Source organism: Scyliorhinus canicula, chromosome 6 (assembly GCF_902713615.1).
Source record: "Scyliorhinus canicula chromosome 6, sScyCan1.1, whole genome shotgun sequence".
Classification (NCBI taxonomy): Eukaryota; Metazoa; Chordata; class Chondrichthyes; order Carcharhiniformes; family Scyliorhinidae; genus Scyliorhinus; species Scyliorhinus canicula.
In genome coordinates, this window is record NC_052151.1 from 62,071,662 (window position 1) to 62,093,900 (window position 22,239).

General features: G+C 46.4%; 1 protein-coding gene across 2 annotated transcripts in view; it reads right to left on the reverse strand.

The window, feature by feature from the left end:
* Positions 1-22,239, reverse strand: part of slc18b1 (solute carrier family 18 member B1) — a 97,843-nt gene that overhangs the window by 66,783 nt on the left and 8,821 nt on the right. For both annotated transcript variants that reach the window (XM_038799364.1, XM_038799363.1), the window contains exons 2-4: positions 3,734-3,885; positions 2,174-2,269; positions 1,409-1,482 (exon numbers count right to left, since the gene is read on the reverse strand). In XM_038799364.1, coding sequence (XP_038655292.1) covers positions 1,409-1,482; positions 2,174-2,269; positions 3,734-3,885 — 322 coding nt within the window. The remainder of the gene's footprint in view (positions 1-1,408; positions 1,483-2,173; positions 2,270-3,733; positions 3,886-22,239) is intronic.

Sequence of the window (22,239 nt, forward strand, 5' to 3'; positions counted from 1 at the left end):
CTCATGGTATCCTGAATGTCTCTGGTCATCCATTTGTCACACCTTCCTATTACCCTAGAGGGAACATTTTGGGCCTGTGCCCTTCTCATTTCATCTTTGAATGCCCCCCACTGCTCTTCTGTAGGTTTCCCCACTAGTAATTCTTTCCAGTCTACCTTGGTCAGACCCTGCCTTATTTTGTTAAAACCTACTCTCCCCCAATCCCAAAAACGTTTTTTGCAACTTGTTTATTTCTTTGTCCATTACAAATTTAAATTGAACCCTGTCACTATCACCAAAATGCTCTCCCACCAACACATCAACCACCGTCCAGCTTCATTCCGCAGAATTAGGTCCAGCATTGCAGCGACCCTTGCTGGATGATCTACATAAAAAGTTCTCCTGTATACATTTTAGGAACTCTCCTCCATCTACGCCCTTAACATGATGGCTATTCCAATTAATTTTGGGAAGTTGAAATCACCCAATATAATTACCCTCTTATTATTTTTACATCCCTCTGTGAATTGCGCACATATTTGCTCAATTATCTGTTGGTCTTTAATAAATTTGTTATGTTCCTAACAGTTCTTTGACAGCTGTAGAGTTCTTCAACAGCTTGACAGTTGCTCTGCATTTGTGCATTGGACTTTGATAATCATATTTACTTTTATCAATCGCAGAGTGCCCTGCCTCCCACAGAGGGGGCCCCGTTTACCCCAAAGGGTGGTGTACCTCCCCTATAGTTGTTGCAAAGGAGTAACGTACCTCTCCAAAAGAGTGCCCTGACTATCAAGCGAATTCATCAAGTTCAAACCTCCTCTTACTTGTTCCAATCTACGAACTCGAATTGTCGTACACCAGACCTCCCAAAATCCCACTTCAATGAAGGCAGCAGGTGATTTAAAAGGCAAATTGCGCATGACTCCAGTCTCGTGCCCAGCAAAAATTGGAAATGGGTGTTCAGGGGTGGGACCTGGATACCTTGTCGATTTTCGCCACAATGGAGAGCCTCTCAGTCATGGCGAATATCTAGGTCTCAGTGTACAAACATAGATGCACTGAGAAAAATCCTCATCAGGATCTTTGTGAACCAATATTTACATCAGGGAATTTTGCCTCTTTCAAATATGAGTAAATAGGATTTGGGTTCTCAGCTATGTTGAAGAAAACATCAGTTTGGTCAAATCCCACTTCTTGAACTTTAAGAGTTCTGTTTGTTAATTCAGTGTTTGTAACTGCATGCCAATTCCTTTTCACTGTGCAGTTTACTGGAGTGAGTTGAAAAGTTGTTTGGAGAGCGCCTCACACACACATGCAAAAACCACCACAACCTGAATCCCAACTTGCACATTCAATAACACAGGACTGGATTTACCTACCTATATCCCTATAGTAAAAACTATACAAATTCCAATGGATAACTTACCCAAAAAGGATAGTACACCAGCCAGAAATAAACAACCCAACCAGAAACATGAACTTGGCCCCAATTTGCACAATCTGAAAAAAAAACAATAGGCATTTTAAACAGTCAGCAAAACAGCCGGTTGGAATTCTCTTTTCCTGCTGGAAGCACGTCTCCGCCTGCGGGTTTCCCCAGAGGTGTGGGATGGTTTCAATGGGAAATCACATTGACAAGTGGCGGGAGTAGCAAGTCCCGTCAACAGCGAACGGTGCGCCGCCGAGAAACACGCGGCTGGGGTACCGGAGAATCCAGCCCAACATCTCATCATGGTTATATGGAATATACACTTATACACATGATTACATCATAAGGAGCTTTCAATCAATTGTGCTGGGCTATAATAATTAAAAAACATAAAACATAAGGAGAAACCCAATGTTTAAAATGTCCACACTTAAAATGTGCTAAAAAGCCTTTCAAAATTGCCAGGTATTCAATCTGTATATTTTGTGCAGGAACAACTGTGCCTATTGCCCTCAAAGATCTTTGATTTTAAGTCAACCCTGAAAGCTTATGGGGAATCCTCAAATTTGACTGCCCTCAGAATTTTTTTCCCATCCTCTGCCTACTCCATGATCTTCACCTGTCTATCCTTCATTGAGAAACTGTTGTAATGAACTGGTTTAGTAAAATAGATTTTGTTTTCCCATCATGAAAAATGTATTGTCATTTAGCTACTGGCTAAAATATTATAAGAAAACATAAATATTAAAATAAAATACTTACATATTTTCCCAATATCAGTGAAAATAGAAGTTCGATTAAAGCAAAACACCCAAAAATCATTCCAACAATAGTAGCACTGGCTCCTTTCTTTTCTGCCTATGAAGAGAATATACAATAAATGTATTATATATTTATTAATAAGCTGTTTACAGTTAAAAGTATTTGGTATCCAGACTTGGAACCTTTTCTTTCACCCACAAGATGCCATTTGGCAATATGATCTGCAGATTTGGTGGGAAGGGAGTTTCTCGGCACGGATTGCAGGATCAAGCTCTCTGCAGCACCTTTCTTAAGTACTTCAAAACCGTTGTACTGTTTGACTTTCTTGTTTGATAACCAGTATTTCCTCTCACTGTGCACTGGAAAAATCACCTTCAATGCATACTCTAAACTCTGAGCACTTGCTACTGACTCCTTAGCCACCATTGCAGCCTGAATCAGATTGCTCATTATCTCTACATCTTATTCATTCCCAAGCTGACTCCCCGTTTTCTCCATTAAAACTGCCTGCCTCCATCTCTAATCATAGAATCATAAAATTTACAGTGCAGAAGAGGCCCATTGAGTCTGCACCAGCCCTTGGAAAGAGCACCCTACTTTAAGCCTCCACCCTAACCCCACACTAAAGGGGTAATTTAGAATAACCAATCTACCTAACCTACACATCTTTGGATTGTGGGAGGAAACTGAAGCACCCGGAGGAAAACCACGCAGACATGCGGAGAAAGTGCAAACTCCACACAGTCACACGAGGCCGGAATTGAACCTGGGACCCTAGAGCTGTGAGGCAGCAATGCTAACCACTGTGCCACCATGCCGCCCTAATGATGCCTATCTGTGACTAAAACACAAATTCATACTGGTTACCTCCAGACTCTCCTGGATATCATCTTTCTAAACACTGGCACATCAAAAACCTGTATCTTATTCTGCAACAAGCCCAACTCGCCCAATTCCCCTACTCCCGCAACATGCCTAGGTCCCAAATTCACTCCACCTCCCTCTCCTCCTTTAAGACCCTCCTAAAAATCTGTCTCTTTGACCAAGTATTTTTCAACCCCTCATATCTCCACCGTAGGCCCAGTATGTTATTTTTATTATGCATCAGTGAATTGTTTTGGAACATTTTTCTACATTAAAACGTCTCTATGTAAATGCAAATAGCTGATACTAAAAATCTATTAGATAATATCAGTAGGTTATTGTTGCATTCCAATAGACCAGTTAAAACAAGTGTGGAAATAGGCAGCCACTTACTACAATCTAAGGAGTACCTGTCAGGGATACTAAATTATATACATCAGGGAGAAATCATCGATAAAGAGCATTATTAAATGTATTATTTGTATCAAGTGTTGACCAACAATTTGCTAATCAAACACATTCCATGACTGCAATATCCTTTAATAGTAAAAATAGCTAAATATATCCGTCAAATATTTAATGAAACAGTAGTTGTCAAACCACTTAGAATTACAAAATGCTTTAATGAAACTTTCAAGGATGTCTTTGAAAAATATATAGCTATTATCTAAACACAAGACAAGAGATGTTTATTACCTCTTTTGGAAAGAAAGGTCCCAAACATGAATAACAAATCATAGAACTAAAGTTCAGCGATGCCACAGACGCTAGTGTGAAAATTTGATTCCTTGTCCATTTCTGCGATTCTTTTCTCGAATTTTCATTTTGATCATCTGAAACTGTCACAACTTTAAGACAAGAGGCAAACATCAATTTTTAGAAGCTATAAAACATTAATGCCCACTTACAGGAGAATAAGGTTTTTCCCCCCCTCATTGTACTCAATTTTCCAGATCTTTGCCCATTCAGTTTACCTACCTATATCCCTAAGTAGCCTTTGCTATGACCTCCCCCACCCCCCCAGGTTGGTCACAACAACATTAATATATTTTTTAAAGGGACCCCATCCTCTACAGAATACCTTTCACGAGTCCCAATATCGATGGCGTAAAAGGAGCCAATTTAACCAGACTTCCTTGAGCTCATTAATTACTGAATGCAAGAAAATGCTAAAATACATGTATATAAATTCATACAGATTAGAAGTGAGAATTGACTCCAAAACAATAGAGTCATACATGTTTACAGCATGGAAACAGGCCTTTCAGCCAGCTAGCCCATGCCGCCCAGTTTTCATCACTAAGCTAGTCCCCATTTGGCCCATATTCCTCTATACCCACCCTGCCCATGTAACTGCTTTTTAAAAAAGACAAAATCATACCCGCCTCTGGCAGTTCGTTCCAGATGCTCAGCACCCTGTGTGTGAAGAAATTACCCCTCTGGTCTCTTTTGTATCTCTCCCCTCTCACATTAAACCTATGCCCTCTAATTCTAGACTCCTCTACCTTTGGGAAAAGATGTTGACTATCCACCTTATCTATGCTCCTCATTATTTTATAGACCTCTATAAGATTATCCCCAAGCCTTCTATGCTCCAGGGAAAAAGGTCCTAGCCTATCCAGCCTCTCCTTATAAGTCAGACCATCAAGTCCTGAGAACAGCCTCGTAAATTTAATCTGAACTCTTTCTAGTTTAACAATATCCTTTCTAATATAGGGTGACCAGAACTGTACACAGTATTCCATGTGTGGTTTTACCAATGTCTTGTATAACTTCAACAAGACGTCCCAACTCCTGTATTCAATATTCCGACCAATAAAACTTAGCATGCTGAATGCGCTTCTTTACACAGACCATGGAATTAACCCAGTCTGTGAAGACTTCATTACCCTTAATGACACCCACGGCAGTCATTCTCTCAAGCTCTGCCTTTAGTTTATCCATTAATGCTGCTGGCACATGTCTCGGCGCATGAATCACAGGCTTCGCATCTTCCTTTAATTGAATCTTGTAGATGTATAGTAACATACCAAAACCTTGGTAAATTTCAGGGAAATCATTCAGAATGGAGTCTCCTGAAGGATGAGAGCCTGTTGCAGCACTGTCTGAACTATAGACTCGTCAGACTAGCTGCAGCTCCTCAGAAGCCTGAATTCCAATTAAAGACTCGCTGTCCGTCGCCACCACAGAAAATTTCAACTTGTGAATTTTGTTTTTCACATCAACCTCAAACTCATGCTCCAAACGAGAGATTTGTTCCCATTGTAATCCCTTAATAATACTGCTCTGGTAACTATTTTTGGTTCAATTCGCAGCCTTTTAAAAAAAAACATTGGACAGGTTGATGAGGTTGGCCCTCGCACCAGTGTCAAGCTTGACTGTTATCACTGTGCCATTTATCTTTAGTGGCACTGTCCATTTATCTTTATGATTATCTGCCTTCACTATTGCTTCAGATTGGTACAAATACGTTGTTATTTGGTATGAGCCGAGTCTCCCTGTCCGCGCTGGAGATCATGTCTACAAAGAATGTGTCCCCTAGGCACACTTCATCAATAGCGCTGATACTCTTTGTTTGTTCAGGCCTTCTTCGTGAATAACATTGTAGCCACCTAAGATGGACACTGGGCTAACAAAATGGAGAACTGCTAAGACTGTAGGGAGAAAACAGTTTAGCCAGGACAAGCAGTCTGCAAAGGCTAATTAGCATTCTGCACGTCGCAAAACTGGTTTATGGCCAGGTGGAAGATCTCAACCAAAGGTGTAAATAGCAAAACGCTTTGCATAGTAATGAGGCAATCCAGATCTGGGCACACACAATAGCAACATTTGGGTTTGAATGGATACTTTGAGTGGACGCCCAGACGAAATGGCACCAGAAGTATCCATCACAAAAGACCCTAGAGACCGCCCCACCCATCGAGAAGAGACCCTCAGATTGGGGGGATTTGTAAGACATCGATTGGGAAATGATCCAATCGATACATGGCAGGTAAAGGCCCGCCCCGAAAAGGCACGGACATTGGGGACCCTATAAAGATAGACCCCGCACATGGTTCTGTCTGTTTTGCTCCGGCTCCGCTGTTTTTGTGCTCCGGCTTGGACTGCTGTTTTGACTCCGGCCCAGATCTGCTGTTGTATCCTGACTCCGACTCCAGCCGTTGATCCTGTCTTCGATCACCAGCCGTTGAGCACCAGCCATCGTTCAGTAAGTGCCAAAACGACGCTTGCTACGTGAACCCGGCATTGCCTATACATTAATCGACTAGTAACGAACAGAAGGTGCAGCCCAGAAAGGAACAAAGGCCTTGTCCCCTGACCTTGCTGGTTCCTACTTAGATAAGTATTTAGTCGTTTAATAGTAGGAATAGGTATTAGTCTTTAGCGTATGCATGCGTATTTATTATATTTGTATAATAAATATTGATCGTTGGAACTTACTAATCGGTGTATAGTTTTATTACTTTGAACCTGACCTTGAAATACTTGTGAGGTGTCTATATACGGCACCTGGCGACTCAGAGCTGAAAATACACACACACAGCTGTAGCAGTGTTAAGCACACGGCCTTTAAACGGAGGCGTGTTAATACACTCCAATAAACGCGTAATACACTCAAGTAAAACGTGCAACATTTAGTGGCGACATCCTGACGGGACCCGGTTACAAGTGGCACCCCCACTCCGTCGAGGACCCTGAAATTTGAATTAGAAATCTGGTAAAGAAAAAGGAAAGAAATCACAAGTATTCAAGGTGTTCAAACGAATAAACGTAATTCGGAAGTGTGTTTAGTGCATGCGCACTAACAGGGTTGTAAGGAAAACCTGAAAACATTTTTGTTGCGACAAACTTTCGGAATTTTGTGAACGGAAGATAGCGTAAGCCTTACCCGTTTCGTGAGACATAACCTCAACACCCCCCGTTCCAAATTAAAGTGAGTCAGAGAAAATGGCCATGCAGGCAACGGAACGCCTGATGAATCCAGAACGGTTTGTGGTCTCAGCGACCAGCAGTAGCCGAGTAGGTCAGTGTCCCGTGTGGGAGCTGGAACTCCGCAAGTATCTGCAAGGAAAGGGATGGCCCATTTGGAAAGAATTCTGTATGAATGAGGAGACAGGTCCCGGAAGTATAGGACATACTTGGTGGGAGAATCTCTCTCAAATTCATAAGAAAACCCTTAGCAAAGCACGCAAGCCGATGGCAATCGTGTCCTGTTTGGCACAATTGCGAGGCACAGAGGAGGTCGTTCAGACGCTCCGGGCAGAATTAGAAGAGAGAAATCGAATGAGCAAAGTGGATGTCAGGGACATCGAGAAAGAAAATATGGATCTTAGAGGGAAGCTGGCAGAGAAAGGTAGAGAGGTGGATGATGCCAAGAGGGCACATCAGTCTTGTCTAGCCCATCTCAGCAGTTCCCAGACCCAGTACGAAAAGGCCTATCAGGACGTGGAACGTGCCGTCCTGATAAGAGAAGAATCAGAGAAGCAGGTAGAGGCTTTGCAGAGGCAATATTCTGACCTAAAGGCAGCTTTAAGAGCACTCCATGCTGCCACCACAGAACAAAGACAGAGTACAGTAGACCATGCAAAATGCAGGAAGCAGATTGCGGAGCTGCAATCGCTGCTTTCAGTGCAAAATGGGTTCCAAAGCACCTTTGGAACGCAGTTAGATGAGGAGAATGCCCCAGACTGGAAGGAATTAAGCGAAACAGCGCAGCGTTATGTTCAGGGAACATGTGTGCCAGCAGCGCAGCAGAAAAGACAAGCACCCCAACCCCCTACAGATCAGATAGTTACCGCACCAATGAATCCAGTCACCACCCAGAGGAAAGCGACCACAGAAGGCGCACCCGATATCACCTACACCACCCCCTTAACTGTAACCCAACTCAGGGACGCGTGTGAAAAGATCACTCCGTTTCTCCCCACCGCAGACCCCCACCAATCTTTCGCAAAAGTAAAGCAACAGGCAACCATGTACGGCCTGGACGAGAGAGAGCAGGTTAAGCTCACAGTTCTGAGTTTAGACCAATCGGTAGTAGCAGCCCTCCCCGACCCACAGAACGTTGGCGGAGGCACCCTAGAGGAAATGCACACCTCCATTTTAGATGCCATAGGGTATAATCGAGGTGACCCAGTAGAAGGACTTAACAAGTGCCGACAGAAGAAAACAGAGCACCCCACAGCATTCGCAGGAAGGCTGTGGATCCATTTTAACGCAGTTTTCGGCGATTTAAATAGAGCCCATTTGAACCGTGAAAACATGGTTAAATGGACGCGCACCATAATTTCCCATGCCACAGATGCAGGACAGAGTGCTTGCAACAGCTATGACCCTCAGAAGAGGCCCATAATGAGAAGTGGGTCCTGAAAAGATTGTCCCGCGCTTGGGAGCAATCAGTTCAGGGCAGAGGCAAAGTGAAGTCCCCAGAAGAGGCTCAGGCTCCAGCAGACATTCAGGCAGTGAGAGCGCACCAAAACCCCGCGTGGGTAAATGAAGGAAAGAACAGCCCTCCACAGAAGTCGCAGGAATGCTACAACTGTGGCCAGTTAGGACATTGGGCTAAGGAATGTAATGCACCCCAAAGATCACAGAGAGGCCAGCAGACAGGCACTCTGAATAGGAATAAAGCCAAACCAATCCATAGTATAGGGATCCAGTCAGGACAGACCAATGTGGACGGGACGGACTGACGGTGTTCGGGCTCCCCCACTTGGGTCTGTGACACTCTTTGGGATCAATCCGGAAGACCGGTAGTCACAGCTAAGGTTAGAGGGAAGCCCATAGAGTTACTTTGGGACACAGGAGGGTCCCGCACCACGATTAATTCCACCACCACGGCACAGGCAGACACGTGGCCGACCACCTCCACCATCACACTTAGCGGTTTCACAGGACACTCGCGGCAGGGACACATTACAGCACCCGTAGCAATCCAGCTAGGGAACATTTCCACCAAACACCCCGTCGTTCTAGTAAATCTTCCCCGGACAGCAGAACACATCCTAGGGATAGATTTTATGAATGCCCATAGCCTGTCGTTCGACCCAGTGAACCAGTGTGTCTGGCGAATGGCAAGATCGGACAGAGCACCCGCTACCCTCACAGTAGGAGACTACGCCAATAGGATTAGCGCAGTAGGCGACTATTCATTTGACCTGACTACACTAAACACGGACAGACAAGTAAAGGCAGTATTACACAAACATAGGACAGCATTTGCCAGTCACCGGCACGACTGTGGCAGAATGACTGGACAAATTCACGTTACCGGACCTGACCCCCGACCACAGAAACAATACAGATTTCCCCTAGAAGCAGAGGGAGAAATAGAGAAGGTAATAGGTAGCTTATTGGAGCAAGGTGTGCTTAGAACAGTAGCCTCGACCAATAATGCCCCTATTTGGCCAGTGAGAAAGCCCGATGGATCATGGCGTCTGACCATTGATTATCGGGAACTCAACAAAGTAACCCCAGCAGTAGCCCCCACGGTAGCAACAAGTCCCGAGACCATGCTCAAACAGGGACTCAACTCCAAATATTTCACGGTATTGGACATTAGCAACGGCTTCTGGTCAATCCCATTGGCAAAGGCGTGCCAGTACAAATTTGCCTTCACTTTCAAAGCACAACAGTATACGTGGACATGCCTTCCACAAGGATTCCACAATTCCCCCTCCATTTTCCACCGACGGCTGGCGAATGGACTAGAAAAATTTTCCCGCCCCGAATGTCTGGTACAGTATGTGGACGACCTACTACTGCAGACAGACACAAAGGCAGAGCACATTACGCTTCTGGCCGAGCTCCTGGAACTTTTAACCTCAATTGGCTGCAAAGTTAACCCAAGAAAGGCCCAGATTTTGGAAAACAAAGTGATGTATTTGGGTACAGTCATCACACACGGCAAACGCGAGATCGAATTCAAAGGAATTGATTCGATTGTCAAATTGCCCCTTCCCCAGAATGTTTCAGCCCTCCGGTCGTTCTTAGGACTGGTTGGTTATTGTCGGAACCACATCGACGGATTCGCGACAAAAGCCGCCCCACTCTCAGACCTCCTTAAGAAAGGAGCCCCCTGGGAATGGCTTCCGCAGCATACAGAGGCTGTGGAGGAGTTAAAGAAAGCCCTTAGCGTAGCACCCGCGCTGCTAGTCCCAGACCACCTTTCCCCCTATGCAATAGAGGTAGCGAGCACAGATCTGACACCGAAGTATTGATTCGGACCAGGGATCTCACTTCACAGGACGTGTCATGAAGAACGTCCTGACAATATTCGGCATCAAACAAAACTTTCATATTGCGTATCACCCACAGTCCAGCGGGATTGTAGAGCGCATGAATCGGACCCTAAAATCCACACTTCGAAAAATGGTTCAAGAAAACAACTCAACATGGGATTCAGTGCTCCCATTTGCACTCATGTTTATCAGAAATACAGTTTCAACTTCCACAGGATACACACCACACACACTCATGACCGGACGCCCTATAAAAGGTACAGAATTCCTTTTAGGACTGGACATGACTAGCCCCGAAGTGACGGCCCTCACACATGAAAAGGCAGTTAAAGACCTAGTTGAGACTGTGAGGTCTGCACAGATCGCAGCCACAGTTCAACTAGGGAAACGGCGAAAACAAAGCACAGCATGCTTTAATAAGACCGTACACCCCACAGAATTCCAGGTTGGGCAACAGGTAATGCTATCTGTATACAACCCCAGCAGTTTTTTGGCACCAAAATATTCCGGCCCATATTCAATTTCGGATAAAATTAGCCCCTCAGTTTACAAGATAAAATATCCTAATGGAAAGACCGCATGGTTCCATATCAACCAGCTAAAGGCATATGGAACACAGTCCAACCATGCACACCATGTCCTGCTAGACGCAGCAGAACACCTCACCCCTCCCACTAGAGACACGTTTCCACCATCCCCCTCACAGACCAGTTCTTCATCGGACTCGCCCACGACTCCGCCCACTGACCACGACAGACCACGCCCCGAAACGCCCACAAGCTGCCGCAGCAGAGACAACGATACAGACACTGACTCTGAGGACAGCCACAGCACACCACACTATAGCCCACACTGCAGCGACTATGACCCCGACTCCAGTGACCCCATGGAACTCACTTATATTAAAAACCCAGACCCACCACCCGACCCCGACTACCCCGACAATACCCATTCACTTTTAGACCCACTACTTTGGCACAGGGACAATTCGTACAGACTTGTCCGCAACGACGAAAGTGACCCCCGGTCACATAATTCAAAAATTTCATGCCTGATCCACATAAGGGTGTGGGATCCGGGAGAGCAGGACGACACGGTGTCTGACTCCCGACACGGCAACCCCTTTGTGACCCTGTTCACAGAGACAGAGGAAAAGTGAGGTGTCCAGATGATGTAAAATAGGAACCGCTTGAGGGAAGCGATGTCCTTTCTGATGGAACCTGCACGTATGTTTTGTTTGTCAGTTTATGTTGTTTGTATTTAATGTTATTGGTTCAGTTGGAGGCTGGACACCTTCTTTTCAGCTGAAAAGATTGTGACCACCTCGCACGCACTTTAGTTTGTCCGCAGATACCTCTGAGAACTTTCTATGGTGACCAGCTCACCTTATCGTCTGAAATGTCTGAAGCCCAGCTCAATTTTCAAAAGGAGCATCTTGGCTCCTCCCTTGTTTTTAGGTGCCCCTCTATTCGGCGAATAGAGGCTGCAAATCCACGGTAGACACATTCTTGCCCGTTTAATCCAGGTTACTCAGGCAGTGGACAAACGGCACTGAGGACCCGCCCTGTCTGAGAACCCACTTTGGTCAGCCAAGCTCGGGTATGGCACAGCACGCCTTACCCGGGGATCCCATTCAAATTGTACCCGTAGCGGCCCATACGCAACCCATTCGACCTTTTGTTTCAAATTTGTTTTCATTTTTCGTTAGGCAGCCCTTAGGCCGCCATCCCACATGCTATTTACATCCAGGAACATTCGGATGGTAAATTAGCAAAGCCTGCGAGACAGCTCGCAGGAGGAAAGTTGTTAGATGTATTCTGGTCCTAAAATTCGCTTTTGAAAAAAAAAATGAGGGGAGTCACAGGGTGTGACTTGGCCAGTCATTTTAATGGGTCAATTGGAATTAGAGGACAGATACACTAACAAGTACGGATATTAAACTGTGTATTGACAGATACTGTGCTTGATCCCATAGCTTTCAAAGGGCGAAAGAGGGTTCACAGCAAGGATCGGCCATACAGGAGGAAGAGAAAGAGAACGAAGAGAAGACCATGATGGAAGCCTACCTATTACTGTTAAATGTTGTATTTGTATGTGTGGAAGCAAGGCACGTTTCCCCCACAATCCCTGCCGTCAATGTTTCCCTCACACCAACTCCCCCGTGCTCAGCTCTGATCAGTGAAGTTCAGACCTGGTGCACAAAATTTATGACATGGTACTCCATGTCATATGTGATTGAATCACTGCTAGTGATCGCAATCCTCTGCATAATCGTACAGACCCTCAGGTTGAGGAAGTGGAAAAGGAGAGCCTCCCATTCCTGCCCCTCAACCATCTATGGAGTTCGATCCCCTATTTTTCGGTTTCATCAATCCCCCTTGCCCCTTGATGAATAAAGCACTATGTGAATAAAATAAATAAATACCCATGTATCATATTGTCCTGGACTCGACTGCCGAGTCAGGAAATGTTATGTGATGTGGTATGAATGGATGAGGTTCAGACTGTAATAAAATGTTTAAGGTAAGATAAGGATAGTTGTGATAGGTAGAGGTTCCCGGTTTTGGTAATGCATGTCCCCTTTGACATAGCGCCAAGTAGAGATGTCAGGTAAAAAAATTTCTTCCCATAGTCAAGGACAGAATAGACGCCCAGGAACTTGCCGAGGTCAGGGAACACAAAGAAGGCACCCAGAAGCACTCGAAGCAACGTGCATAGGTGATCCTTCACAATTTTATTGTGTGGATCACAAGGAGGGAATGTAGCCACCTAAGATGGACACTGGGCTAACAAAATGGAGAACTGCTAAGACTGTAGGGAGAAAACAGCTTAGCCAGGACAAGCAGTCTGCAAAGGCTAATTAGCATTCTGCATGTCACAAAACTGGTTTATGGCCAGGTGGAAGATCTCAACCAAAGGTGTAAATAGCAAAACGCTTTGCATAGTAATGAGGCAATCCAGATCTGGACACACACAATAACAACATTTGGGTTTGAATGGATACTTTGAGTGGACGCCCAGACGAAACGGCACCAGAAGTATCCATCACAAAAGACCCTAGAGACCGCCCCACCCATCGAGAAGAGACCCTCAGATTGGGGGGATTTGTAAGACATCGATTGGGAAATGATCCAATCGATACATGGCAGGTAAAGGCCCGCCCCGAAAAGACACGGACATTGGGGACCCTATAAAGATAGACCCCGCACATGGTTCTGTCTGTTTTGCCCCGGCTCCGCTGTTTTTGTGCTCCGGCTTGGACTGCTGTTTTGACTCCGGCCCAGATCTGCTGTTGTATCCTGACTCCGACTCCAGCCGTTGATCCTGTCTTCCATCACCAGCCGTTGAGCACCAGCCATCGTTCAGTAAGTGCCAAAACGACGCTCGCTACGTGAACCCGGCATTGCCTATACATTAATCGACTAGTAACGAACAGAAGGTGCAGCCCAGAAAGGAACAAAGGCCTCATCCCCTGACCTTGCTGGTTCCTACTTAGATAAGTATTTAGTCGTTTAATAGTAGGAATAGGTATTAGTCTTTAGCGTATGCATGCGTATTTATTATATTTGTATAATAAATATTGATCGTTGGAACTTACTAATCGGTGTATAGTTTTATTACTTTGAACCTGACCTTGAAATACTTGTAAGGTGTCTATATACGGCACCTGGCGACTCAGAGCTGAAAATACACACACAGAGCTGTAGCAGTGTTAAGCACACGGCCTTTAAACGGAGGCGTGTTAATACACTCCAATAAACGCGTAATACACTCAAGTAAAACGTGCAACAACATGGATTGCAAAATGATTCCTGCCATTGCAGATGGCACATGTTTTTTCCGTAAGGAGGGCATTGCCGTTTGCTACATCGTGGATATAAAATGGAGGATTCAGTCAGCCACTCAAAATTGCCATTTTCACGAGGAGCACGTTTCTTATTCAGCTGTGCCACCACACTAATGGCATTTGCCGGCCCTTTTGCCTTCACTCCAAAATGCTGGAGATTGAGCATGCTGAAAGATCATTAGCATGGCAGATTTAATCGCACTTTCGAGTTTCAGGCCTGTTCGGGCATTTTATCATTGGCGATTCCAAAAACTATCTGGTCATTGATGACTGGAGTGTGCTGAAGTCAGTGAGGAAGCTATCGAACACCTCTCGCATGTTCTGGGTGTGTGTACAGAATATATAGCGCTCGAAGGTTTTATTTTTTTGGGGGGGAGCAGTGCTGATCGAACTGTTTAAGAACTTCGTTGAAGCTTTTGCTGTCAGCCTTGTTTTCAAAGACAAAAGTGTTGAAAATTTCAATTGCTTGGGGATTTCTTCCAGTGAGCAGCAATGCTATACACCTCTCATTGGGCTGTGTCTGAAGACTAGGGCTGCATCATAGAATTTAAACTGTTGTTTAAACACCATCCAATTCTCGACTATGTTACTGGTAATCCGAAGCTGTTTGGGTCCTTGATGCCTACATCCTAGACTTCGATGTTTTGTAGTGCGTTGAGCACCAGATGCCAATAGCTAGCAAGTTTAGTAGCAACTGTGTGTTTTCTTCCTTTACTTTCAAAGTTATCTTTAGTGGTTCAAATGTTTTCATACAGAAGTTCTTAGTAAATCATCAATCCTGGGACCATGTCATATTCTGTTGACTGGCGGACATAAATGATAAAATACAGAGCATCTAGTTTAAATGATTTAATATGAAACAACTGCATGATAAAGGTAAATAAGATAATAACCTCACACTAATTGACTATTGTAGAGCTACTACAAAATACGTCTAACCGTTAGCACTACTTATTCCCAATTTCCCAGCCACCGGGTCATGTTGTGGGTTTACACTGCACCTAGTGGTCAGAGGTCATGCATAATATTATATACAAACTTGCTTTATGCATATCATCTATAATTGAAAATATGGAAAGATGTGTCATTTGAAACATGGAATTCTGGCAATATCTGGTCTGAGTGAAACATGAGAGAATATAGGGCAAGATCCCACAAAGGGTTAACAGCAGCTGCGAAGAGCAGGGTTGTAAAATGCAGATAGCCTTAGTCAAGCAGGCTTCACCAATAAACAGGATTCTTGTATGAAGCTAAAAACAATGGTTCACACCTTCATTGAAAGTAACCATCTTAGTAGGCATCTGGAAAAGCATGGATGAGGGTTTCAGTTGAGCTAAGTGATAAATATAAACTTTTCAAGTTATAACCAAGTGGATATTTAGCATTATGCCAAAAGCAATGATTCACACCTTCATTGAAGTAAAATCAGCAGATAGAAAAGAATGACTAGGGAGACAAAGATATAGGTGTAAAGTTCTGCCGATATCAGGTAAATTAAAGAAAATTGGAGACTATCAGTCTACGAGAAACATAATTTAAAGCTAAAATCAAAGTCAAAATAATGAGCTGGGGACACAATTGGAAAATAAAACTATAGAAATGACAGGAATTAAAAGTAACACCTCTTGAAATCAAAGCATTTTGAACATCACAAAGGAAACAATGTAATCAGAGATCTGAGAGGTGACGTCATGTCAAAATGAATACTTAGTTGTGTTAAAAAAAATTTAGATTAAAAGTACCTTTTACAATCAAAGTGAAATAAAAGTTGGGACTTCCGGTGGCGGCGCTGACGTAGGAAGCCGCACATTTGGGAGCTCCTGATTCAAACGGACTTTTCGGCTCTTTTTAGAGCCCAAAACAGAATTTTTTTGACGTCTCCCGGTGGGAGAAGGTGTGGTGATCAACTTTCTCCACATTTCATGACTCGAACTCGGAGTGGAAAGGGGGAAAAAAATGGCAGCAGCTCCCCAGAAAAAACGGGGGAAGGATTCCAAGATGGCGGCTGCTCTCCTGCGCTGTTTTGCAGATTTTAAGGCTGAGGTGCTGAGCTCTCTGCAGGAAACGAATAAAAAACTTTCAGAGATTCAGACGACCCAGGGTGCTGCCATCCAGGCGTTGCAGTCGCAGGCCGCTGAACGAGAGGAGGAGGCCGTGGTCCTCGTAAGGTGGAGGGGCACGAGGCACTCCATAAGAAGTGGCAAGACCGCTTCGAGGAGCTTGATCTCCGCATGAGGCGGAAGAATCTGAGGATCTTGGGCCTTGCGGAGGGGCTGGAGGGGTCGGATCGGACAACCTACGTGGCCACGATGCTGAACTCGCTAGTGGGGGTAGGATCTTTCCATCTGCCCTTGGAGCTGGAGGGAGCCCACAGAGTACTGGCCAGGAGGCTTAAGGAGAAAGAACCCCCGCGTGCGGTGCTGGTGAGATTCCACTGGTTCAGTGATCTGGAGTGTGTGCTGCGCTGGGCCAAGAGGGTGAAGAGCAGCAATTGGCAGAATGGGGTATACGGATCTACCAGGATTGGAGTGTGGAGGTGGCTAAGCGGCGGTCCGGGTTTAATCGGACGAAGGAGGTGCTCTATAAGAAGAAAATAAAGTTTGGAATGTTGCAGCCTGCGCGCTTGTGGGTAACTTATTTGGAGCGGCATTATTATTTTGATTCCCCGGAGGAGGCGTGGGCCTTTGTGCGGACGGAGAAGCTGGACTCGAACTAGGGGTTGGGGGTTGCGGGGTCGGTTGTAATGGTTTATTGCTGGTTTCTGCTGTTGCTGTGTTTTTTCTGTACTTCTGTAATTTTGATATGGTTATTTATTGGGGTGTTGTTCTGTATTTTGTTGGGGGGCATTGTTTGAGTTTTGTATTTTGTGGGGGGGGTTGGGGGATTTGTTGTATTCTGTATAGGGTTGGGGGTGTGGAGTGGGGCTGGTATTTGGGAGCTGCGTCAGAAGGGTGTGGGGGGGGCAGTGCGAAAGCGCGGGCTTTCCTCTGGTTTCCCGCGTTGCGGAGCTGGGGGGTGGAGATGATGACGGGGGGCGGGGCCTTAACTGGTTCCTCCCCGTGCTGGAGCGGTGCCTTGAGGAGTGACAGGATGGGGGATGATCCCACTCTGGGAGGGGTCGGGTTTTTGGCGGGAGTTTCCGGGGTCAGCAGAAGTTAGCTGACCCACGGAAGTACAATGGAGGACGGTTCGCGGCTAGGAGGGTTTCTAGCCTGGGGGGGGGGGGGGGGGGGGGGGGGGGATACCGGGTTGCTGCTGGCAGGGTCAGGAAGGAGCTGGTGTGGACCGGGAGGGCAGAGGTGAGGTGTTGTCGCCGTGGGGACTGGGTCGGGCGGGGGGTGCTGGCCTGGGGCGGGCAGTCAACGGGCTATGGCTAGTCGACGGGGGGGGGGGGGGCCCTCTGTTGGTCACCTGGAATGCGAGAGGATTGAATGGGCCGGTGAAGCGGTCTAGGGTACTTGCTCATCTGAGGGAGCTAAAGGCAGATGTGGCAATGCTTCAGGAGACCCACCTGAAGGTGGCGGACCAGGTCCGTCTGGGGAAGGGGTGGGCGGGGCAGGTTTTCCACTCTGGGTTGGATGTGAAGAACCGGGGGGTGACGGATAAGGGGGGGGGGGGGGTTTGTTATGGTAAGGGGCAGGCTACAGGGAGAGAAGGTGGTACTTGTTAGTGTGTATGCCCCAAATTGGGATGATGCGGGCTTCATGAGGCGTATGCTGGGACGTGTCCCGGATCTAGAGGCGGGAGGTCTGATTATGGGGGGGGGGGGGGGGGGGGGGGGGGACTTCAATACGGTGTTGGATCCTTCACTGGATTGGTCCAGCTCTAGGACGGGTAGGAGGCCGGCGGCGGCCAAGGTGTTGAGGAGGTTTATGGACCAGATGGGAGGGGTGGACCCATGGAGGTTTGTGAGGCCGAGGGCACAGGAGTACTCTTTCTTCTCCCATGTACATAGGGTTTATTCTCGGATAGACTTCTTCGTGGTGAGTAGGGGACTGATTCCGAGAGTGGAGGAGGCCAAATATTCGGCCATTGCAATCTCCGACCACGCTCCGCATTGGATGGAGTTGGAGGTGGGAGAGGTGCGGGACCAGTGCCCGTTGTGGCGGTTGGATGTGGGGTTGTTGGCGGAGGAGGAGGTGTGTATGTGGTTCATACAGGCCCATATCTCTCCTTAATGTGGATGTCAAGGTGCTGGCAAAGATCCTGGCCACCAGGATAGAGGACTGTGTGCCAGGGGTTGTACACGAGGGCCAGACAGGTTTTGTTAAGGGAAGGTAGCTGAACACAAATGTGCGGAGGTTGTTGAATGTCATCATGATGCCGGCGATTGACGGGGAGGCAGAGATAGTGGTGGCGCTGGATGCGGAGAAGGCCTTCGATAGAGTGGAGTGGGAGTACTTATGGGAGGTGTTGGGGAGGTTTGGATTTGGTGAAGGTTTTATTAGATGGGTGAGGCTGCTATATGAGGCCCCGATGGCGTGTGTGGCCACGAATGGGAGGAGGTCGGAGTACTTCCGGCTTTACCGAGGGACCAGGCAGGGTTGCTCCCTGTCCCCCTTGTTGTTTGCATCGGCAATCGAACCATTGGCGATGGCGTTGAGGGATTCAGGGAGGTGGAGGGGTTTGGTGCAGGGTGGGGAGGAACATAGGGTGTCGTTGCATGCCGATGACCTGCTACTGTATGTGGCAGACTCGGTGGGAGGGATGCCGGGGGTTATGGAGCTGCTAGCTGAGTTTGGGACCTTTTCAGGCTATAAACTAAATCTAGGCAAGAGTGAGGTGTTTGTGGTGCACCCTGGGGACCAGGAGGGGGGAATTGGTAGGCTCCCGCTTAGGAGGGCAGGGGAGAGTTTTAGGTACCTGGGGGTGCAGGTGGCCAGGGACTGGGGGACTCTTCACAAACATAATTTCACCAGGCTTGTGGATCAGATGGAGGAGGAGTTCAAAAGGAGGGACATGCTGCCATTGTCATTGGCGGGGAGTGTGCAGTCCGTCAAAATGACGGTGCTTCCGAGGTTCTTGTTCCTCTTTCAGTGCCTGCCCATCTTCATCCCCAGGGCCTTCTTTAGGAGAGTGACTAGCAGTATTTTGAGCTTTGTGTGGGCACATGGGACTCTGAGAGTGAAGAGGGTTTTCCTGGAGCGAGGGAGGGATAGAGGCGGGCTGGCGCTGCCCAACCTTTTGGGGTACTATCGGGCGGCCAATGTGTCAATGGTGCGTAAATGGGTGATGGGGGGGGCGTGGAAAAGAATGGAGATGGCATCTTGTAGAGGTACGAGCCTGGGTGCCCTGGTAACGGCGCCGTTGCCGCTCTCTCCTAAGAGGTATACCACGAGCCCGGTGGTGGCGGCGACCCTAAGAATCTGGGGACAGTGGAGACGGCATAGGGGGGAAACAGGGGGCTCGATGGAGGCTCCATTAGGTGGAAATCATCGGTTCATCCCGGGGAACACTGATGGGGGATTTAGGGCGTGGCAAAGGATATGCATCAGTAAATTGAGGGACCTGTTTATTGCCGGGAGATTTGCGGGCCTGGGGGAACTGGAAGATAAATTTGGGCTCCCCCAAGGGAACATGTTCAGATACTTGCAGGTAAAGGCGTTTGCTAGGCGACAGGTGGAGGAATTTCCTTTGCTGCCCTCATGGGGGGCGATGGACAGAGTGCTTTCGGGGGTGTGGGTCGGAGAGGGAAAGGTGTCTGACATTTAGAAGGTAATGGAGGAGGTGGAGGAGTCGTCAGTGGAGGAGCTGAAGGACAAATGGGAGGGGGAACTAGGGGAGCAGATAGAGGATGGGACTTGGGCAGATGCCTTGGAGAGAGTCAACTCTTCCTCATCATGTGCAAGGCTTAGTCTCATCCAATTTAAGGTGCTGCATCGAGCCCATATGTCTGTGACTCGGATGAGTAGGTTCTTGGGGGGGGGGGGGGGGGGGGGGGGGAGGACAGGTGCACCAGGTGTTCGGGGAGTCCAGCGAATCATGGCCGTATGTTCTGGGAATGCCTGGCACTGGAAGAATTCTGGAAGGGGGTGGCAGGGACGGTGTCGAGGGTGGTTGGATCCAGGGTCAAACCAGGTTGGGACTCGTGATTTTTGAAATTGCGGCGGAGCCGGGAGTGCAGGAGACGAAAGAGGCCAGTGTTCTGGCCTTTGCGTTCCTAGTAGCCCGGCGGAGGATCTTGATGCAGTGGAAAGATGCGAGGCCCCAAGTGTGGAGACCTGGATCAGTGACATGGCGGGATTTATAAAATTGGAGAGGGTCAAATTTGTCCTGAGAGGATCAGTACAAGGGTTCTATAAACGGTGGCAGCCTTTTCTGGACTTTCTGGCTCAAAGATAGGTATCTTGGTCAATAGTAGCAGCAACCCGGGTGGGGGGGAATGGAGGGTATTCTTTATTGTTTCTATTTTTTTCAATGGTTATTTAACTTAATATTGTGTTAATTTAAGTTGTTGTTGTTAATATGTTTGTTGTTCATTAAGGATGGGCGAATGTTTATGACTGTTATCATTATTGTTATTGTTGGTACTTTATTGCGGTTCGTTGTTCAATATGCGGTTCAATAAAAATTATTTTTTTAAAAAAGTGAAATAAAAGTTAATTTACAATAAAGTCATAAAAACTTAATAACTGTTAGAAAGAGAATATAAACCCAGAACCAGAGGGGGTGAGAGAGAAGCAGAGAAGGAACAAGAAAAGCAAGCAGAGTCAGCTTACAGTCAGCTCGGTCATGGGAAAGGGACAGGGCCAAGTAGCCGAGCTAAAACAGCTAATACATCTAAGGAAGACCAGAATTTAAAGAGGAGGCAGAGTCAGTTCAGAGATAGCCAGCAGAGGCAGCTCGGTACATGGGAAAACAGGACATAGCAACCGAGCTAACCAGTGAATACTTCTAAAGAAGACCAGATTTTAAAAAGAAGATTGATTGTCAAGGTGGGCCTGAAGGTCCCTTCAACCAATCAGAAGGATCCAGAAGCAAGATATTTTTACTTTTCTGTAAAGACAGTGATTGCATCTTTTTAAAAGAAAAAAATATAATAAAATAACTTTAAAGTTTTAACCTGAAACAGTGGTTATTCCAAAGTCTACTTTACTTACTTAGCAATGCGGGACCCAGGATCGATGCTACGAAGTGGTAAGTAGATGAAATCTTCTGTGAAGGTATGGGTTATACCGGCGGATAACTTGAAAACATAGTTTGACTGAATAGCACCCACCGAAGCCTGCTTAGGAGTTTGGGAGTGAGAATTCCTGTTTACCATTTAGAATGTCGGCCCTTTTTGGTATAGGGGGAATTCTAAGAATAGTGATGAGTTTTCAACAACATGGCGCCCAACGTTTAATTAAAACAGTGTTAATTACACCTAGTGGGTTGCTTTATTTTCTACATGGCACCCGACGACGTGTTAACACCGTGTCAATTACATCCAGCCAGTTGTTTTGCTTTCTCCGTGGCACCCAGCGTCGAGGCCCAGAATATTAGAAGTTTCTAGGTAAAGCAAGGCTAGAATATTAGAAGTTTCTAGCTGAGCAGAATGGGGGCTAGAGTGGGGGCTAGAATATTAGAAGTTTCTAGTTCCCAAGAAACGCTTGGAATATTAGACGTTTCTAACTGGCACAAAGGCTAGAATATTAGAAGTTTCTGGTCTATGTGTGAGTCAGACCATACCTGCCGCATTTAGTCTGGAAAGTCATGTGTGATTGACTTTTGTAAGGATATTCTGTGGGGACTAAAACTCAGGTTGGGTGTGAAAATCAGCAGACTAGAAGATTCTGACCGAGACAAAGTCTGCAAGACATCTTGGTGACAGCATGAAAAATCTTGCATGCATTACTGGTAAAAAGGAGGCCAAAAAATAAATCATCCTTAGAGTAAGGCTGATTGTGAGGGAACATCCTAGAGAAATGGGGACTCCCAGAATCCTTTAGAGACCAATAACCAATCAACCCTTAACTAAAACGGGAAGATAGTGCCTTAGCTAGCCTTGGATGGGGCCCAGAAAGGGTACTTATCCTTAATTTCAGATTGCAACTGAAAGGGACAACCAGGAACAGAACTTAGAATTCCGAAAAATGGCAATTAGAATAATCCTCTTGCTCTGAAACACGGTC